Genomic DNA, 20,540 nt, shown 5'->3' on the forward strand with positions numbered 1-20,540 from the left:
AAACTCTCTATCCTACAGCTATAAATAGGGCATTTCATTTCTATGTAATCACACACATCCTAGGAAAAAAGCATAGAAAGATCAAGTTTATTCAGAGATCAAATAAAAATGTGATCCTGAAAGTAAAAGCCCCCCTCCTCCAATCCAATCATGCCTGTTGATCCAAACCTCCATTGAAGATCAAGCCATTTGAACCCGGAGGCCCTTCAATGAAGAGCAAGCTATATATACAAGCCCTTCTTTGAAGATTAAGCCACTTGAAACCCGGAGGCCCTTCAATGGTGGAGTGTTCAAGGCATCCAATTGAAGAATCAGAGGACATCCAGAGACTTGTACTTACACCCCATTGATATTTGACATGTACCCAGAATTTTGAATTTCTAAATATATATTCAATTTTCTTTGTTCACACCAACAATCAAGAGCAATGTGATTCAGCTTACCACATATTTGACATGTTGGTTTGTCACCTTTTGATTGCTGTACAATTTCATTTCTTTGATCCTTTTTGAAGCTATTGGAACCAATATTGTTGTAACGTCCTGCCGGAGTAAATCCTCTACCTCTTGAATTAAAACTCCCGCGACGTCCACGTCCATGTTGGCTAAAGAGTGCTTGATTATATTCAATATATTTTTTCTCTTCTTTTTGAGAGGCAAGGATCTGCTCATACCCCTGAAGAGCAAGTAAAAATTGATTAAATTTAAGATAAGGAGGTTTAGTTACCATAGCTAGACGGAAGCTTTCATATTTTGCTCCTAGTCCACGTGCAAATTGAAAAACTTTAGTTATCCATGTATTTTGTGGTATGTTAGAAAATTTTACCAAAATTCAAAACAATTGTTTGACATTGGTAGTCATCAACCTATTTTGTTATGTAAAAAAGGTATATCAGTAATACCCTGTTTCCTAGTAGTGATAATGTTTGTGATGGGGATTATTTCCCGGGCACTGTTGCACTGTGCTTATACGGTGGTTGGTAACGAATTCTTGGGGTGGGTCAAGCTCGACCCAACCACGATCGACCTAAAGGGCATGCCTTCCCGACCTTCCGTGCTCATAGGTCTAATCGAAGAGTAAGCTCGTGGGTGGCCTTACAGCCTTCTGCTCACCGACTTGTTTAGGTCAGACCAACCTACTAGTGTCTCGTGGCATAACGTTGTGTGCTCAGGAATATCGAGGCACGTGGCCAAGGTCTCTTGTGCCTCATCCTGAATCCGTGCATGACCTCCACGTGCCGCGCATGCCGTCGGCTCGGGACCTGTCTCATCAAATCCCCTAGAAATGCCACATTTATTGTTGTCAGGGAGGACTTTTGGTTATTTATACTCACTAGCTATTAGCTCGGACTCCTCTGATCGACTGTCACGTATATCGAGCTCTTCCTACTAAATTAGACTTAGAATCCGAACCCGGAACCGACCTAGAATTGTACTCTGTAGACAATACTCGTCGTATATACTACATGCTTAAAAAAGTAAAATAATAAAAGTAATAAAAATTAAAGTCAAGAACAAAATGTAAAAATACTTTATAATTGAGCAATGAAAAGTGAAATAAATTAAAAGTTTAAATTTTGTCAATTTTATACAAAGTACTCATTAAAGAAAAAATTTCTTTTGACAATTTCATTTCTTTGTTAAATTTTTGGGCGTGAGATATAGGCATTTTCGGTTCAACAAAAAATTGCACAAATTAATTTATGTAAAAGGAAAAATAATTATGGAGTAAGATGGACGTCAGCGTAATGGAAGCCGAAAGGGAAAGGCGGGCGACCTTGGGCGAGCCTTCAAGTCTCCGTCTTCTCTCTCTCTCTCTCTCTCTCTCTCCTCGTGCATGCACTACTACACTAGTGTTCTGCTTTTTCACAGTTTTACAGTTATACTCCTTTTCTTCCTTTCCCATTTCTCTCTCTCTCTCTCTCTCTCTCTCTCTTTGCATGGAGATTTTTTCTTAATTGCCTCCACCAATTCACAACTTTTCCTACGGCCCAAATTTCACCCCCACCGCCTCCCCCTCCACCTCTTACCACCGCCCAGTAGCCTTCACGTATAGTAATTCCTTGATTTTACTGCTCTATCCCGTTTGATTGCTTGTTTCTCGAGTACACGCGTTATAATTTTGCTGTACGGAGTAGTTGGTTTGGTTCCTTTTTCTGGGCTTTCTGTCAAAGGTTTGTTCTTTTTGTTGTTTTTGTGTTGAATCATGACAGCTTCTGGAGGTTTATTAGGGATTTATGAGAATTGGGCGCAACCAAAATATCTGCCGGAAACTCAGTAGCTTTCACGTACGGTATTTCTCAGTTTCACACACTGTTCAAACACTCCCCTTAGCTTATGTCTCCAGTATATGCGTATTAATTTTGCTGTTTGGAGTAATGGGTTTGATGTTTTTGGTTGTTTTTCTGTTAAAGTTTTGTTCTTTTGGCTGTTTTTGTGTTGAATCTTGAAGAACTATGGTGTTTCTGTTAGGGATTGGTGAGAATTGGGGCGAGGAATGGGTTCGAAGGAGTGCATGAATGGGCTTTGCAGGGCCAATTCATTGGTCCAGTGGAAGAAAGGATGGCCACTGCGATCTGGTGAACTTTCCACACTCTGTATTACATGCGGGTAATTCATTTATTTTATCTATCCATGTCTTAAAATTATTTCAATTTATACAAGGATCTCCAGATTTTGAGGGCTTAATCCTTTACTTGGATTTACGTGCATGATTTTAGGAAAATGTTATCTCCATGTAAAAAAGGTTCCTTAAACAATTCCCCCTTTTCTTTTTGTCCTAATCTGTAATTTAGTTTCCTGTTCTTGGTTTGAGGTGTACTAGGATCATGTTTGGTTGCATGCAATAGGAGATTAGAACGTATAAACACAATGGGTAATTACATTTGCAATCAGGTTATCATATGGTTTCATTGTTGATTGTGGCAAACCCATTGATTTTCATCCTTTGTTGTTATCCAAGTGACATATTAGTAATTAGAAGTTACGATCATCTATGGATAAAGTCTTTATGCCATTTGATGTTTGTAGGCAGAATTTATGAACTCTTCTTATTTTTATTGCATTAATTCTTTGAAGGAGGCTATATTACATTAGAATTTGGGTTTTCTCAGGACTGCTTATGAACAACTAGTCTTCTGCGATGTGTTCCACTCAAATGACACCGGTTGGAGGGAGTGCAGTTCTTGTGGAAAGGTGAGTTTGCTGGTTCGGGTCATACTTTAATCTCGATTCTTAGGGGAAATAATTGATTGATTTTGATATTGGCAGCGCCTTCACTGTGGATGTATTGCTTCTAGCTCTCTGCTTGAACTGCTCGAGAGTGGTGGCGTGAGTTGCATCAGCTGTGTGAAAAGTTCTCAACTTCACAACGTAAGATAAATTTATCCCCTTAATCTTTAGGAATTAGCTAGGAAACATAATCACATAATCATATCCATGTCTTACGAGGATTCTTAATCTCTGACTGTTGTCTCTCCCTTTTTGAGCAGACGCTAACTCAAGAGAAAGATAAAGGATGTACTGCAAATAGTCTAGGAGAAGAACATTCAACATCGGGGGGAAGTCAAATGAATGGTTGTAACATCGAGAAAACAACAAATATGCAGTTTGATGATGGTTCCGAAAGTCTTTCTCGTAAACCTTCTCTTCCATCCCAATATGATACTAGAAGCAACCCACTTTGCCAAATAAAACTGGAAGAAGCTTTTAATCCTACCGGGGAAGGTGGAAGCACGTGCCCGTTAAACTTCAACCAAGGATTATTTGAATCGTCTCAACCCTCCAAATCCAAACTATATAATACACATATAGGGGCAAAGGAAGTGCCTGGATCCCCGGTTCAAACCAACTTAAGTATATCACTGTCTGTTCCTTCAGGCAACGCAAATATTGGTGGTGAGACAGTAGTTGAAGAACGGGAATTGGGCAAGATGATTTCTTCCTTTGCACAAGGGTCTAGGTCTCGCCATATTGTTCCCAAACCGCCAAAATCCTCCTTTGCTGCTGGATTGGAGACAACTGCTAGCATGGTTCCACAGATACGTGTTGCTAGGCCACCTGTCGAAGGAAGGATAAAGAATCAGTTGCTTCCACGTTACTGGCCCAGGATAACGGATCAGGAATTGCAGCAAATATCGGGAGAGTATCCTTAATGATTATTCAATTTAATAATTGGTTTCATTAACTTTGATCTAATAGTTAATGCTGTAAATGGTTTCCTTTACCATATGCTTCTGAAGCTCAAATTCCACCATTGTACCTTTATTTGAAAAGGTCTTGAGTGCTAGTGATGCTGGTCGAATTGGACGTTTGGTACTTCCAAAAGCATGTGCCGAAGTAAGCTTCTCTTATGTGCTTATTCTTTTCTTACCAAGATATAATGGGCACCTATTTTTTCACCCAAGACTCTCATTTTATATCAACTATCTTCCCAAAAAAGATTTTCCTTCCCCTTTTCCTTTTATTTATATTTGTTAGGATCAAACGCTTACTGCTATGCTAAAAAGCTATAGCTCATAGCGAAAACGCAACTTTATTTCCTTATACCGCCACACAATTTCGAGAGCCAGGGTGCTGGACTTGGCCCTTTACTGGCCTCCGCCCAACAATCCCCCTAGCCACATGGTTCTGGACTTGGCCTTTACCGGCCTCGACCCAATCATATTTATTTATTTGTTATCAATATCTTCCCTCCAAAGTGTTTATTTTAACTTGTAAAATGGTTCAGGCATATTTTCCGCCAATTTCTCAACCAGAAGGCCTCCCTCTAAGGATTCAGGATATAAAGGGGAAGGAATGGGTGTTCCAGTTCAGATTTTGGCCAAATAATAATAGCAGAATGTATGTTTTAGAGGGAGTAACCCCCTGCATACAGTCCATGCAATTACAAGCGGGAGATACTGGTATATTTGAAATGTGTTATGCCCTTCGTTTATGATGCCATTTGCCTCATGTTAAATAAGAAAATGTTGTCTTTGGAATTCATAAACTTGTTATTTTGAGCTTTGTTTGTCCTTCGTGTCTCATCCTGTCAAAGTTTATGCATTTCAGTAATTTTCAGTCGGATGGATCCCGAAGGAAAGCTTTTAATGGGGTTCAGAAAAGCATCAAATGCTATCCCAGCTCAGGTAACACGCTTCTTTTAACTCATTTTTTCAAGATACAATTGGTTCAATGGTTTAGTACACATCCCGACATTTAATAAGTGGCATTTATTTTCCTAGCAGGATGCAAACTTAGGTGTCATACCTTGTGGTGCCTTCTCAAACGAAACTTTCTTCTCAGCTGTCACGGAGAGCGTACCTATAATGAGTGGCTATTCTGGCATGCTTCAATCCTTCAGAGGAAGCAGAGAGGCTTCTCTGAACGCATCGTCTAAACATTTAAGTGGCGGGGATTTGAGCTGGTACTTAAATGAGAAGATCGGCAACAAGAACGGGGATGGTCCACATTCCCTATCACTCATGACTTCAGAACGCAAAAGAAGTCGAAATTTAGGTTCAAAAAGTAAGAGGTTGCTTATGGACCGGCAAGATGCTTTGGAGTTGAAGCTTTCCTGGGAAGAGATACAAGATATGCTCCGTCCACCTCTCAGTGCTAGGCTGAGTACTGTTATGATTGAGGACCACGAATTTGAAGAATATGAAGTAAGGAAAGCTCGGTGCATTACTGTTGAATAGTTATTGAAATCTCTCTACAGATGTAATTCTTGCCTCATTTCTTATGGTGTTGTAGGAACCGCCTGTTTTTGCAAAGAGAAGTATATTTACTGTCCGCTTATCCGGGTAAGAAGATATACTAGGATACTGCATTTAAAGACCACCAATGATCGGTCCTAGGAGTTACAATGTGATTCTGCCTATAGATACATTTAGTTAGCAATAAGAGTGAGATGAGTTAGCTTGGTAAAACTGGTAACACAGGGAGCAGGAACAATGGGCTCAATGTGATAATTGCTTCAAATGGAGAAGGCTTCCAGCTGAGTATCTTCTACCACCTCAGTGGACATGTCGGGACAATATTTGGGATGTTGGCAGGTCAGACCTTTGAATGTGAAGCTGTTGTATTAAAGCAAAAAATTACTTTTCTAATTTTTCAAGTATTTATGTCCTTAGGTGCTCATGTTCTGCGTCAGATGAGTTAGCACCCCAAGAGCTTGAATGTCTTCTCAAAATGGATAAAGGTATGTTTATAACATATTTCCAAAAAAAATTGCTGATAGTGTGTGCCAGCTGATTTTTGTGGAACGATGTTCAATCATTTTGGGGTGATGAGGGAAACCCGTAGCCACTACCCAAGGTGTGCACGGGGTAAACCCCGCCTTACCCTTTGCCGCACGGGGTAAACCCCGCCTTACCCTAGCCAGCAAATGACCACAAGGAGGTAAACCAGCTTAGGTTGCCCATAGCTGACCGGGATTCAAACTCGTGATCTTGTGGTTATAAGTTAGTATCTTTAGCTATCTTGGCTGGGGTTACACCTTACTTTGTATATATATATATAGGGTTGCATTCAAATATAAACCTCCTTAAAATACAAACTTGAGCTCGTGCACACATTAACATGCACACAGAGCGCACTGCCAACAATTGTTGGGATTAGCTCGTGCACACATTAACATACTTACATGCACACAGCGCGTACGAGGAAAAATCACAACCATCTATCAAAACTCGTACACACATTAATATACTTACATGCACACAACGCGTAGGAGAACAAAAATCACAACCATCCATCAAAGCTCGTGCACACATTAACACACTTACATGCACACAGTTTGTATTTTAAGGGGGATTTGTATTTGAAAATAATCCTCTCTATATATATGTGTGTGTGTGTGTGTGTATTTGCTCTGTTAGTATTAAGATAACAATATTTTTTGGTTTGTTGCACAGACTTGAAGAAACGAAGAAATGCTACAAGCCACAAGTCAGTAAACACAAAGGGTTCTTGTGATGTGGATGCTCAGGCAAACGGTGGAGGTCCTCGAGATGATGTGCAGGAGCCTGGGTCTTCCTCGGTGGCGACAACCACTAAACACCCTAGGCATCGCCCTGGCTGCTCTTGCATTGTATGCATCCAACCTCCCAGCGGGAAGGGCAAGCACAAGCCTTCGTGTTCGTGCAATGTTTGCATGACTGTGAAACGCCGTTTCAAGACACTAATGATGCGCAAGAAGAAACGCCAATCAGAACGGGAAGCAGAACTTGCCCAGAGGAATCAGTTCGTGTGGGGTGCCAAGGAGGAGGCAGAGGTGGACAGTATTCCTCGACAAGTGAAAGTGCAGCTGCATCTTTCGGAGAAAGAAAGATCGGGGAGTGACTTACAACCGAGTGGTGGGCAAAGTAGCGATCAGCTTCACAAGATTCCCGAATCGGGATCAGGGAAAGCGCCATTAGACTTGAACTGTCACCCGGACAGAGAAGTTGCAGGTTCATCGTCCCGTGTTAGTATGGTGAGTCTTCTTCAACGAGCCAGCTTGCCTCTCGAGAATTATCTAAAGCAGAATGGTCTAATGAGCCTGGCTTCTGAGCAACAAGGAAGCTCGGGATCACAGGCGGTGGTTCCCCAAGATGCTGGAGAGAACGAGGTACAAGCTCACGAGGATCAGTGTAATGCTACTGCAGTTGAAGAACATGACAGCGATTTTTGTGACGAACTTTCTGAACGAGACGAATCCGCAAAAGAGCCTTAATCAAGAATTCCCATTATCTGAATATACTTTTCATGCTCGCGCCACCACACTGAACCAAACAGCAACTTGGTCTGTCATTTTCTCGTATTTGTTGATTCCTTTTATAGCTAGGCAGGCTTAATTCTACCAAGTAGTTTGATCATACAGATTGCACCTCAAGTTATACACCTAAAGATACTATCAAAGGGATGGTTGTATTGATAATTTAACATACATGAAGGTATTTGATTTTACTGAAACTTGACTGTGAACTGTGAAAAGTGTAAACAATCTTGTTGCTGGCCATGAATGGTTTCATAGTTGATGATCACGTGTTTCAAGAAAAATCACTATAGTCGAGGATTAAATTGGATAAAATGTATAGTTGAAGAATAATTAAAGTAAAACTATTATAATCGATGACTGAATTAAATATTAATAGAGGTAAAATACCAAGTTATCTTAACAAATACTCAATCGGGTAAAACCATCAAAGTTGAGGAGTTAATTAAGCAAAACACGTCATTTAACTAAATCGGAAAAAATCACTGTAATCAAGAACTAAAAATCACTGTAACCAAGAACTAAATTGGGTATTAACTCGTTTCACTCTTGCCAACTTAATTGTTTCTTGCATTTGATGGAATTTCACCATGTACAATTTGAGAGACAATGCAAAACACTAGAATATATAAATGCTTGTGTTAAATCACATAATGGACAGAAGGAGAAGAACAATGCCTTGATCATTACAGAAATGAAACTAGTTAAAAAAATTTGTTAAAAACAGGTTTATTCACTTCCCAAAAATGTCTAATGGCAACAGAGTCTTCATTGAAGTGGTTCCAAAAATCCATGATGCCTGAAAAACCCACCACAGATGCAACCAGAAGGACCATGAAAACCCACAAATTTCTTCTCAGGAAATGCTTGAAGAGCCAGGTAACACACAACAGTGTGGTTGAGCCAAGTATAAAAACCCCATCTTTACCTTTCTTGAAAACAGATCTGCTCAAGAGGCCAACAATTGCTCCCACTGAACTCCAGGGAAACAATTCCTGCACCTTAAAATCATCAAATCTCACGTTTTCTGAATTTTTCTGGGTTTGAGCAGATCTTGGACGCCTTCGAATGCGGAGCTTTTGAAGAAATCTGCGGAGCCTTGAGTTGGACGATGTTGGAGTTGTGGGACTGGAAATGGTGGGTTCAGATTTTAGTGTGATGAGAAATAGTGTGAAGAGCTTCAGTTTGAGCGAGAATTGGAAGAAGGTGCAATTGCAATGGCGAAAGAGACTGGTCGCGGACAGCTTGAAATGAAAGCTCTTGGCTTTGGCTTGAATGTTGAGCCGCCATGACTGGTGGTGATTCATCACCCTCGTAATTCTGCAGAATGGGAATCGCCCGAGTGTTGATCCCTTGGAGGATTGGCTCTTCACTAGCCGTTACAGTTTTTTGGGCTTCTGGGCCAGTTAGTAATCTCTTTGGGACATAATGGTCCATGTCCTAAACTGCGTGTGGCCCAAAACCTTTTTAGAGGCAAATTATTGTGTAGGCAGTCCAAAACGATGTCGTTTTGTTGTTAAAAACAAATTATTTGCTCTCTGCGTGTTAGAATAATGTACATTTTTGGATAGAATAATATATAGTATTTAATGAGTCCGAATAATATATTTTACGTGTTAGAATAATGTACTTTTATGTGTTAGAATAATGAAATTTTAGGGGTAGAATAATATAATTTATGAGTTAGAATAATGCATTTTATGAGTTAAAATAAGAGAAAATGACATATTTGGTCCTTGAGTTATTATCATAGTGGCGACTCAGTCCATGAGTTATAACCGTATCCATTTATAGTCCCTCGGTTATGAACTAAGTGGCGTTTTTGATCCCTACCGCTAGTTCGTGCTTTGTTGACAGTGTTAATTTAAGGGGTAAAAAAGTAAAATATTAAATAAATAAAACTTATTACCCATTTTTATTTATTAAAACCCATTCCCCCAAAATAAAATAAATTTTCCTATAAAACATAGTCATCCGCGTGTTCCCCCTTCCCCCAAATTGACAAACCTAATTGCAACGTAAGAAAGAAGTTTCGAAGCTTAAGCAGACGATGAAAACGTACTTTGCAGCTCAGAAGGAGAACAAATCCTACACTACAATGACTTCTAGAATTTTGTTGGTCACAAATCAACTACTCACTTGTAAGTGTTTTTGTGAAATTAGAGTTTTAATAACTTTTGAGTTTTTGTGTTTTTTTAGCTGCGAATGTGCTGGGTCCATCTTTCAGTTTTTTTTTTTGTTTTTTGTTTTTTTTTTTTTTTTGTTTTTTTTTTTTTTTGTGTGAATGTGTGGTCCATGTGAGGGGGAGTGAATATTCTTTTACTACTAAAATGATTTTTGTCTTGTAAAGCCATGTATGTATGTCTGCTAATTTTTTTTTTTTTTTTTTTTTTTTTTAATTGTTGAGCGAATGTGCTGGGTTCATGTCTGAGTTAAATTGGAGTTAAATTAGCAAACTTATCTGAACCCACATAGCTCTTTTATAGAATATAATTGCCATTCAAGATGGAAAAGTTAACCTTATCTATCAAACATAATAGACAAATTTCAAGCTCTTCCCCAAATTCTAATCACCCAAATTCCAGAATAATTCAACGGGATTAGGTGCTTGGATAATTAAGTTTACTTCACTGCTACTAATACAACAGTGCAAAATGTTTTCTATTGAAAATGCAGATGAACTAGTGAAAGGGAGTAAAACTGAGATATCAGGTTCTGTGGGGGAAGAGTTCTCAGGGTCTATGGATGAAGGCGGGGAGAAAGACTGTGTGGAATCAGAAGATGAGCTTAGAAACATTGGTTCAAGCTCAGATATTGAAGGTGAAAATAACTTGTTGGTTTATAGGGAAGGGGATGAGAAAAAGAATGATTTTAACTACAAAGTTGGCAGGCTTTTCAGTAGCAACTCTCAATTTAAATGGGTTGTAGAAGTGCATGAAGCAGTGAATAGAAAATCAATTAAGTTCACCAAGAATGACAAATAATGTTTGATCATTTTCGCATTTATTCGAATTCCACGTATAAGTAGATATGAGTGCGGTTCGGTTCCTGTTCACAATTCTAGAAAATGATAAATCGTAACGAGAACCTTTTACGAAGGTTCCAGTTTTGATTTGAACCGCCAGTTCGGTTCCAATTCACAGTTCTTGAAAAATGATAAATCAGAACAGGAACCTTTTAGGAAGGTTCCAATTTCAGTTTGAAACTCTCGAGTTCAAAATTTATTTATTTATTTTTGTAAATTCTATTTCTTATTTTTAAAATAGTCTAAATTCAACAATTATTTTATTTTTATTTTTTCGGTTATGAATCGAAACCAGAGTTGTCCCTACTGTTTAGGTTCGAACCGAACTGTGATCATCCATACATATAAGTAATAATTTGTTCGAGAACAAAAATAAATGAAATATTTGTTTTTATGGATAAAAATGTCCATCCAACATAAAAAGGAGAAAAAAATGCTATAATTAAGTATATAACTCAGAAGGAAAAGTATTATTTTCCCTTTTTAATATAGTGAAAGTTAATTTTGAAATAGTATATCAAACAGTGAACCTTTAATATTAACTTTGGCGAACAAAAAAATAATGTAAAAATGAAATTTGAAGTTCATGTACCCAAGTGATATTTCGCATGAAAGTAATCAACAATAACATTCGACCACTACTATAGAAAACGGTTTTAACGTCGGTTAAAATATCCTTTTTAACGTCGATTAAAATACCTCATTTAACGTCGGTTATCTTTCGACGTCAACTTTAAAGACGTAGTAAGTAAATGATACGACGTCGGTTAAATAACCGACATCGTATATTTTTTTAAATTAAATTAATTAACATACGACGTCGGCGGTTAATTTTTAAAAACTATATGACGTCGGCTTTACCCTAAAAGCCGACGTCGTATGTTTTTTTTTTTTTTTTTTTTTTTTTTTTTTTTTTTTTTTTTTTTAAATAATACGACGTCGGATATTTAGTAAATATCCGACGTCGTATATATACATTTTTTTATATTATAATTTTTTTTATGGTTTCTACACCAACTTGTATCAATTTTCAGATCCTGCGTAGCTAGCAATTTAACATTCAACATCAACTAATTCATTAAACTAATTCAAACTATTAAACATGAAACTAATATAAAGAACACAATTCATTAAACTAATTCAAACTACTAAACATAAAACTAATATAAGTAACACAATTCAACAAAACTACTAAAATCAAGCCAATAAACATAAACTAATTTTAAACGTAAAGTATCAACTAAGAAGCGTTTTATTAACCCATTCATCAATAAGAAACTTAGACCATTTGTCTCTAACTTCATCAATCTCTTGTTTGTTGTAGGGCAATCTTCCTTGTCTTTTCAATGCCTACAAAGTTCAAAAGAAATAAAAATAATAAATAATCAAGTATTTTTAAACATTTGAAGAAAAAAGATATATTATTAAATTACTTGCCTTATCAGATCAATTCCTTTGCTTAGGTTGTTGGAAACAATTTCCAACATGAACTTCATCACATAATAACCACATTCGGTGGTTCCTTTTTGTATAGCACGATACATTTGAATTACAATAAAATTAAAATAAATTAATAAAAAACAATATGTTTGCATGTTTTACAAAGTCAATGAAATACTTACCGAACATATAGTCCATTTTAGTGGACGATTTTGTTTCTTTCCACTCATCATGTTTGTTGCAGTCATACACCTATTAATATAAGACATAAAAAATATATAAATACTTGGCATCACTAGTTTAATGATAACTATTAATTAATTATATAAATTTACATACGTTTCCATTATATGTTTAATGTCTTCACGCGGCCCATGACCAAGTGAATCAAACCAAAAAATTTCATTTAGTCGAGGGCAAATCGCCATCAACATCCAATGCTCACTACAAATAAATAATTTATTAGTTTTAAGTGAATATAATATATAATAAAAATATATTATATATAAGTACTTTTATTTAAAACGTACTTAATACTTACTTGAGAACATATGGGGCTAAGTATACCAATTTCTTGCCAGACTGCATGGTGGCATTTATATACGATTTCCTGTCCTCCATATTATTCATTTGTGGTTGAATCCAATATGGATCTAGGAAGCCATACATGTCTTTTGATGCCAACTCAAAACTAATGTAAATACCCCTATTCACAAATACAACCAATTATATATAGATTACCAACTATATAAATATAAAACTATTATAAATAAATAATACTAAAGAACTTATTACCTCATAAAGAACTGAACTAGAGAAACATCGATGGTCTCAATTTTTAAGAAACACATTATCTCATCACTTGCCAGGTACAAGTCATAGTCAATGTTGCCCATAATACCACGAGCCACATGGACCACAAGATGGTGTTCAAAATGGCGAGCCATTGAAAAGGCCTTTTTGCATCCATCAGTCAAAGAATCTGGATTAACTATAGTGAATTGTTGATGTACGGATTGCACACCCGATTGAAAAGTCAATTTGGTCTTTTCTTTTGACAGTGAATTATAATACAAGTAAGAATTATTATTTTAAAAAGTAAATTACTTACTATTTTACAAATAGAAATATTTTCATTGTACATACCGCATCAGCTTCAGTACATAAATTTACCAGCTTCTTTGGTCAAGTAATAAAGTGTTGAATTGCATCACCTACAAGCTGAACCTCACTAGTGGGGATTGGTACATGTGCACTTGGATCACTAACTTCATTTACTCTCACCTTCACATGATTTATATCCAGTACAACCCCATGAACCTGTCCACCACTGTAAGCTATCCCATATGCCACTGGCTGTCTAATTGGATCTTCTAAAAACAATTGACATCGTGCCCCTAACTGCATTAAATTTTAATTAAGATTCATATAAAATTTTATTGAAAAATAATAATAATAATAATAATAATAATAATAATAATAATAATAATAATAATAATAATAATAATAATAATAATAATAATAATAATAATAATAAATGAATACTTACAGCCGGTAAATTACTAAAAGGGTCCGGGGAAGGGTTTGTCACTTCGAGATGGTATCTCAGCATCCACACATACGTCATTCCCCTGCTTTGAATGTACAGATTGGTGAACAGGAGTCTGTAGAGAACTAAATTGTAGCATCATCTGAGCCATGCGTGCCTCAAATTAATCAGTTAATCGTTGACTCAATTCCTCCTGCTGAGCAATAATTTTCTGATTTTGTTTTTCTAGCGCTAGTGCAACAGCAGCATCAAGACGTGCATTAACAGCAGCATCAACCAATCATTGAACATCGTCAGGAGTCTTTTGATGATGTTTTGCATGGCCAAATACACTTTTGATGCCATGTCCTCTTCCCATGGCTCTAACACGTCCAGGATGCTCATCAGTACCCAATGCAACAGTCAATGAATCTTGTCTTCCATCCTCAACAAATTCTCCTTGAGAAATTTGCAACTCAAGAGCATCGTAACATATATAAAAATTATTCAATAATAATTACTATTACTTTAGTAAATGACAACATATTTACTTACAATTTTTTCCACCACCAATCTTGTTGATTCAGTGCGATAATTTCCTGACTTGTCAATTCTTGCTTTCTTCCACTTTTCGGCTCTACGTGGAGGACTTGGAGGACTCATTGTATACGATGGATCTGCATCAACACATGCTTGTTTTTCTTTCAACTTCTCATCCATCATCATCTTCTCCAACCTTTTATAACCTCCTCGAGCTAAACGATGTGGATGAATATTCTTAGCTTGTATGTCTTGATATTTTTTTCTTTTTGCCTATATAAGGGAAAATGTCACTTTTTCCCCCTGTGTTATATGCTTATAGCACTTTTTCCCCCTGAGTTATTCATGCATTCACATTTGCCCCCTCAATTATTATAAAAGTGGTGGTTTTTCCCCCTGATAATATTAAATGGACATTTCTACCCTTAAAACAAATATTTTATTTTTTTCTCTTCTTCACCAAATTATTACTTATACGTAGGGATGACCACGGTTCGGTTCGAACTGAACCAAACACTATAGCAATCAAATTAAAAAATTTCGATTATGATTCATAACATAACCCAATATTTGGGTTTCCGTTTATTAAAATCGTGAACTGGAAAAAAAATGGATCTTGAATCGTGAACCGGAGGTTCAAATCGGAACAACTACTAGCAATAGCTTAAATTATAATTATAATATTTGCAAATAGTGTATGTTTTTTCCCGCATTTATATTGACTCTCACATATAAGTATATATAATCGCGATTTGAGTTTTATTTTGAACCGTCGGTTCACGATTTTGGATCCAATTTGAACGGTTGGTTCAAACTTTCTTTTAAAATTTTATTTTTTTATTTTTAAAATATTCTGAATTTAACACTTAATGTATTTTATTTTTTCAAATCGTGGTTATAATTTGTTGGAGAAGAAAAATAAATGAAATATTTATTTTAAGGGTAAATATGTCCATTTAATATATCAGGGGGAAAAACTGCCACTTAAATAATTTAGGGGGAAAAAGTGCTATAAGTATATAACAAAGGGGGAAAAAGTGCCATTTTCCCCCTATATAAATACAAAATATTAATCAAACTCCTTCCATGTCCCTCATAATAATGATAGAGTTTATGTTCGAAATATTGATAAAATAATAATGACACATCATATTCTGGACCTGTATGCGACTTTACAAACTCAACTCATGTCTCTTGTTCAATGAAGTCGTATTTTTTACAAGGGTTCATACCTGCAAAACGATCGTATATAAACTTGTTCACTAATTTCGCTTTAAAATCTTTCCACCGATCACCCACATATTTTATCCATTCTTTCCTCATATCAATTGTGTCGGGAATGTCATAAGTATTCTGCAAAACAAAATTATTTATTAGTTAGAAATGTAATTATAGAGAGTTTATGAATAATTAAAAAATTAAAAGTTACTAGGATTTGTTTCCAAATAGTACTCTTAATAGTTGCTGGGACATTCGACCATTCATCTATTGTTATAGGAGTATGGATTCGTCCCACTAATGCAACATAACTTTTAAATGCACCGCCTTCTGGCCCGTACATAGGCTCCGATCCATCAAGCTCAATGTGGTGTTTCCCCAAAGTAGAATGCTGTAGAATGAATTTTTGCATATGAGTGGCACCCCTCGTCTTAGAAGTAGTATTATTACTTTGAGTAGTATGAGTATCTTGTGTAGTACCATCCTGTGTAGTACCATCACCATTTGCTGAATCCATACACCTGTTTAGAAACAAAAATTATTAGAATGTATAGAAGTACTACAATAAGAAAACTAAAAAACAAAATAAATACTTAATTAAAGCATTACATGTAATAATCAATTCTCTCATATCCCTTCATGATGATCATCCCGTGATGCATGTACTTCATCTATCTCATTATCAATAATAGTGGGCAATAAACTTGAAGAAAAGGGTGGTATTTCCTCAATATCAAAACTAACATCTTCATTCTCATCTCTAGTAATTTGTCTCTTTCCATGAAGAACAATTGACCATTTTTTGTCACAAGGATCACTAATATAAAAGACTTGTATTGCTTGGGATGCCATTATGAACTGCTCATTTTTGTGCCCTTCACGATTAAAATCTACAAGTGTAAATCCTAACTCATCAACTTTTACACCATGTTTATTATCTACCCATCTACATCGGAACACCGGCACCCTAAAGAAAACATAATCAACTTTCCATATTTCTTCAATCATACCGTAATATGACAACTCTGCAAACACAGGATTTGTATCTTTCGAACTACTGAAATGCATTGAGTTTGCAACCAAAGTAACTCCACTGTTTTGCATAGTGCTCTTTTTATCTTGAACTTTTGTATAAAAAGAAAACCCATTAATGTCATATCCATTATACCATATGACATCCAAACCAGGAACACGTGCTTACCATGAAACAGTTTCAGAAACATTATTCTCTTCAATAACTTTATTTTTGAACCAACGAATAAAAGTTCAATTATGTTCGCCCACAATCCACATGTCTGTCCTTCTATGATTTTGCTCTCTAATCAATGCCTTGTGTTCATCTAAATATGGTTCGACTTCACTTGTATTATGCAAGATGTACAAGTGTGCATCCTCAACATTTTCACGAGGCATAGTCTTCACTTTGACTCCTCGAGTAACCTTCCCAGCAATTCTTCCTTCATGTTGTTTATTAGAAATACCAATAGCCTCTACCCCTGCAAAATATTCTGTACAAAACTCAGTAACCTCCTCTGTAACATAGCTTTCAACTATAGATGCTTCCGGCCTATATCGGTTCCTAACATAACCTTTTAATACTTTCATGTACTGTTCAAATAGGTACATCCACCCCAAATAAGCTGGACCACAATGTTTGATCTCTCTCACCAAATGCACAAGCAAATGAACCATGATATCAAAAAATGAAGGAGGAAAGTGCATCTCTAGCTGACACAGTGTAACAATAATGTCATTTTGCAATTCATCTAATTTGTCTGGATCAACAACTTTCCCACATATTGCATTGAAAAAGAAACAAAGTCTTATGATGGTAAATTTTCAAAAAAAAAAAAAAAGTCTTATGATGGTATATCTCAACTTTTTAGGCAATATGCCTCTAACAGCCACTGACAATAGTTGTTGCATTAAGACATGACAATCATGAGACTTCAACCCCACCAACTTTAAATCTTGCATATTAACAAGTATACTGATATTTGATGAATACCATTGTGGTACCTTTACTCCACGTAAACACTCACAAAAACTTATTTTCTCCTTTATTGATAAAGTATGAGCAGCCGGAGGCAAATAAGTTTTCTTATCCCCGCAACGTGGAGCTAATGTAGGTCGTATACACATTTCAACCAAATCCAGTCTAGCATTGAGTCTATCTTTAGTCTTACCTTTTATGTCTAAAAGAGTTCCAACAAGACTATCACATACATTTTTCTCCACATGCATCACATCAATACTATGTCTCAGATCTAGTGTCTTCCAATATGGAAGATCAAAGAATATAGATTTCTTTTTCCACGGACTCTTCTCATTTGTAGGTATCTCAACATTATATTTTGACCTCTTACCTCTTTGAGATTGAAGCTTTTGAGTCTTACCAAAAGTAACATTGATGCATTCAACTCGTTCATAAACTTGATTCCCAGTTAATGGTTGTGGAGCATCTTTATAGTCTTGTACCCCATTGAATGCCTTTTAATTTTCGATAAGGGTGAAATAATAATATGTATTTGCATTTCATACACAACCAAGGGGGTAGATTATAAATTATCAACATAACTGGCCATGAGCTATGCTTGCTACTTAGGTTCCCGTGGGGGTTAATACCATCAGTACAAAGTCCAAGTCTAAGATTTCTCGACTCATGGCCAAATTTAGGAAATGCATTATCAAATGTTATCCATTGAGAAGAATCTGCCGGGTGTCGAAGCTTGCCATCAGAAATTTTTTCATCTGCATGCCATGATAAGTTCTTCGCATTGCTTGGATTTGCAAACATGCGCTTAAATCTGGGAAGAATTGGGAGATACCACAAAACTTTAGCTGGTGGACTTTTCAAACGTACTTTACCACTCTCTCTTGTTTTATAACGAGATGCCCCGCATATTGGACATGCATGCAATTCTTTGTAATCATTCCTAAACAATATGCAATCGTTAGGGCAAGCATGTATCTTTTTGTATCCCATACCCATGGGACACAACATCTTTTTGGAATCATACGTACTCTTGGGAAGTTCATTACCATCTCGAAGCATATCATTTACTATTTTAAGTAACGAAGTAAAGCTCTTGTCGCTCCACCCATTCCCAGTTTTCAAGTTGAATACTTTTAATACAGCAGATAATCGGGTATATTTACTACACCCTGGCCATAAAGGTTGTTTTGAATCATTCAATAATTCATCCAACTCATTTGACCAATTGGTAAACTCTTCTCCAACATCGAGAAACTAACATTCATCCAACCGATCTTCACACTCATTATCTTCATTGGCAACATACATGTTAGATGTTGTAGCCACATCGCTCTCACCGTGCCAAATTCATTGTGTATAATATGGATTAATCCCATTAACGATTTGATCATCATATATGTCCTCTTCACCTAATCTTTTCTGATTACAACATTTCGTACAAGGACAGAAGAACCTCTTATTACTATTTGGAAGGTTATTCTTTGCAAACTGTAAAAAATTACTAACTCCATCTTCATATTCCTGACTAAGTCGATTAGCTTTCATCCAACTTTTATCCATCACAAGCCAATCTAAAATAATAATAACCCTAGTTAAACATTTGTTAACACTATTTTAACAAATTTCTATAATAATAACTACTACAACAACTACACTAATTCTTAAAATTCAACATATATATATATATATATATATATATATATATATATATATATATATATATATATATATATATATACACACACACACACACACACACACTCAAAATAAATCCTAAATTTTCAAATATCAACACAATTCCATTTCTATTTCACAAAGGGCTTTATCTTTTCCATTTTATTTAGTAATTAGATTATAAGGCAATTTATAAGCCATCTCATAATTATTTAGCTCAAATTAGGTAAAACTAAAATTTATAAGTCATCTCATAAAACAAATTGTCAAATTCTTTAGCTCAATCTTTCTTCGCCTAAATAACTAAACTACTATTTTCTCCATCCCATTTATAGATAACAATTTCTAAAAATTAAAAATATATAAACAATATTTCATAAAATTCCACATATACCCACAACAATTCATAATTTACCCAATAACTTATAAAATTAAAAATATATACACAATTATTCCTAAAATTTCAAAATATACATAATAATAATTTATAAAATTCAAAAAATATAAAAAAACTAATTAAATATTACATATAAAATAAATAAATAAATATAAATATAAATAAATAAATAAATAAATAAATAAATAAATAAATAAATAAATAAATATATATATATATATATATATATATATATATATATATATATATATATATATATATATATATATATATATATATATATATATATATATATATATAACGTACCGGACGGAGAGTAGGGCCGGCGACGAGGAACGAGCTGGGCCGGCGAGCAGGGACGGCAGCGTCCGATCTGAGGCGGCGAGGCATGAGCGGGGACGGAGAGCAGGGGCTGCGTCGACTGCTTCGCTGCTGCGTCGGAGCTGTGGCGGCTGCGTCGGAGAGCAGTGCGGACGGCGTCCGATCTGTGGCGGCGGCGGCGGCTGGGGACGAAAATAGGTGGCGTGGCGGTGTAGCGGTGTGGCGGTGTGGTGCTGTGGCGGAGTAGGTGTGGTGAGGCGATGAAGATGAATTTTTTTTTTTGTTTGAAATGAATTACCGTATAGTAGCAACAGATTAGGGCAAATTTGTTTTTAAGGCATATACGACGTTGGCTATATACTTAGCCGACGTCGTATACCAAAGATTTTATTTATTTATTTTATTCATTATACGGCGTCGGTTATTTACCTAACCGACGCCATATGTTATTTAAATACATAATTTTTTTTATTTAAATACCTTACGACGTCGGCTAATTAATTAGCCGATGTCGTATGTATTTAAATTTTATTTTTTAATCAGTATACGGCGTCGGCTATTTAAATAACCGACGCCGTATGTTTTTCAAATACTTATTTTTTAAAAAATTTAAATAGCATATTTATTTTTTTAAAACTAGTTTACGACGTCGGCCAATTAC

At 35.9% G+C, this 20,540-nt stretch overlaps 3 protein-coding genes across 6 annotated transcripts; 2 read left to right on the forward strand and 1 right to left on the reverse strand.

The window, feature by feature from the left end:
* The first annotated feature begins 1,822 nt into the window (after positions 1 to 1,822).
* On the forward strand, positions 1,823 to 7,940 carry LOC109179196 (B3 domain-containing transcription repressor VAL2-like). Of its 4 annotated transcripts, none has more exons than XM_019328756.1 (14): positions 1,823 to 2,049; positions 2,213 to 2,292; positions 2,472 to 2,609; positions 3,113 to 3,194; positions 3,270 to 3,371; positions 3,491 to 4,143; positions 4,241 to 4,337; positions 4,729 to 4,903; positions 5,052 to 5,128; positions 5,228 to 5,647; positions 5,736 to 5,785; positions 5,924 to 6,037; positions 6,116 to 6,183; positions 6,899 to 7,940. In XM_019328756.1, the coding sequence occupies exons 3-14, from the start codon at positions 2,497 to 2,499 to the stop codon at positions 7,696 to 7,698; spliced, it is 2,751 nt and encodes a 916-aa protein (XP_019184301.1). In that variant the 5' UTR covers positions 1,823 to 2,049; positions 2,213 to 2,292; positions 2,472 to 2,496; the 3' UTR covers positions 7,699 to 7,940. The 4 variants fall into 4 exon arrangements, with proteins under 4 accessions (XP_019184301.1, XP_019184298.1, XP_019184297.1 ...); XM_019328753.1 differs by having other exon boundaries at positions 2,213 to 2,287; XM_019328752.1 differs by having other exon boundaries at positions 1,823 to 2,287.
* A 460-nt stretch (positions 7,941 to 8,400) lies between these two features.
* Positions 8,401 to 9,192, reverse strand: LOC109179197. Its single transcript, XM_019328757.1, has 2 exons — positions 8,748 to 9,192; positions 8,401 to 8,708 (listed from the first exon to the last, which is right to left on the reverse strand). Exons 1-2 carry the CDS (start codon positions 9,045 to 9,047, stop codon positions 8,445 to 8,447), a joined length of 564 nt encoding a protein of 187 aa, XP_019184302.1. The 5' UTR covers positions 9,048 to 9,192; the 3' UTR covers positions 8,401 to 8,444.
* Positions 9,193 to 9,769: 577 nt separating this feature from the next.
* LOC109179198 lies at positions 9,770 to 10,779 on the forward strand. Its single transcript, XM_019328758.1, has 2 exons — positions 9,770 to 9,881; positions 10,417 to 10,779. The coding sequence occupies exons 1-2, from the start codon at positions 9,791 to 9,793 to the stop codon at positions 10,722 to 10,724; spliced, it is 399 nt and encodes a 132-aa protein (XP_019184303.1). The 5' UTR covers positions 9,770 to 9,790; the 3' UTR covers positions 10,725 to 10,779.
* The last annotated feature ends 9,761 nt before the right edge of the window (positions 10,780 to 20,540 follow it).

Source organism: Ipomoea nil, unplaced genomic scaffold (assembly GCF_001879475.1).
Source record: "Ipomoea nil cultivar Tokyo-kokei standard unplaced genomic scaffold, Asagao_1.1 scaffold0878, whole genome shotgun sequence".
Taxonomy (NCBI): domain Eukaryota; kingdom Viridiplantae; phylum Streptophyta; class Magnoliopsida; order Solanales; family Convolvulaceae; genus Ipomoea; species Ipomoea nil.

Bases quoted from the DNA above. Each gene is read 5' to 3' on its own strand.
- LOC109179197 (XM_019328757.1), bottom strand. From the start codon at position 9,047: ATGAATCACCACCAGTCATGGCGGCTCAACATTCAAGCCAAAGCCAAG. The intron at 8,709-8,747 runs TTTAAGGTGCAG...AGTTCAGTGGGA, and splicing joins AAAACGTGAGATTTGATGAT to GCAATTGTTGGCCTCTTGAG.
- LOC109179198 (XM_019328758.1), top strand. From the start codon at position 9,791: ATGAAAACGTACTTTGCAGCTCAGAAGGAGAACAAATCCTACACTACA. The intron at 9,882-10,416 runs GTAAGTGTTTTT...TTGAAAATGCAG, and splicing joins CACAAATCAACTACTCACTT to ATGAACTAGTGAAAGGGAGT.
- LOC109179196 (XM_019328752.1), top strand. From the start codon at position 2,497: ATGGGTTCGAAGGAGTGCATGAATGGGCTTTGCAGGGCCAATTCATTG. The intron at 3,372-3,490 runs GTAAGATAAATT...CTTTTTGAGCAG, and splicing joins AAAGTTCTCAACTTCACAAC to ACGCTAACTCAAGAGAAAGA. The intron at 6,038-6,115 runs GTCAGACCTTTG...TTATGTCCTTAG, and splicing joins AATATTTGGGATGTTGGCAG to GTGCTCATGTTCTGCGTCAG.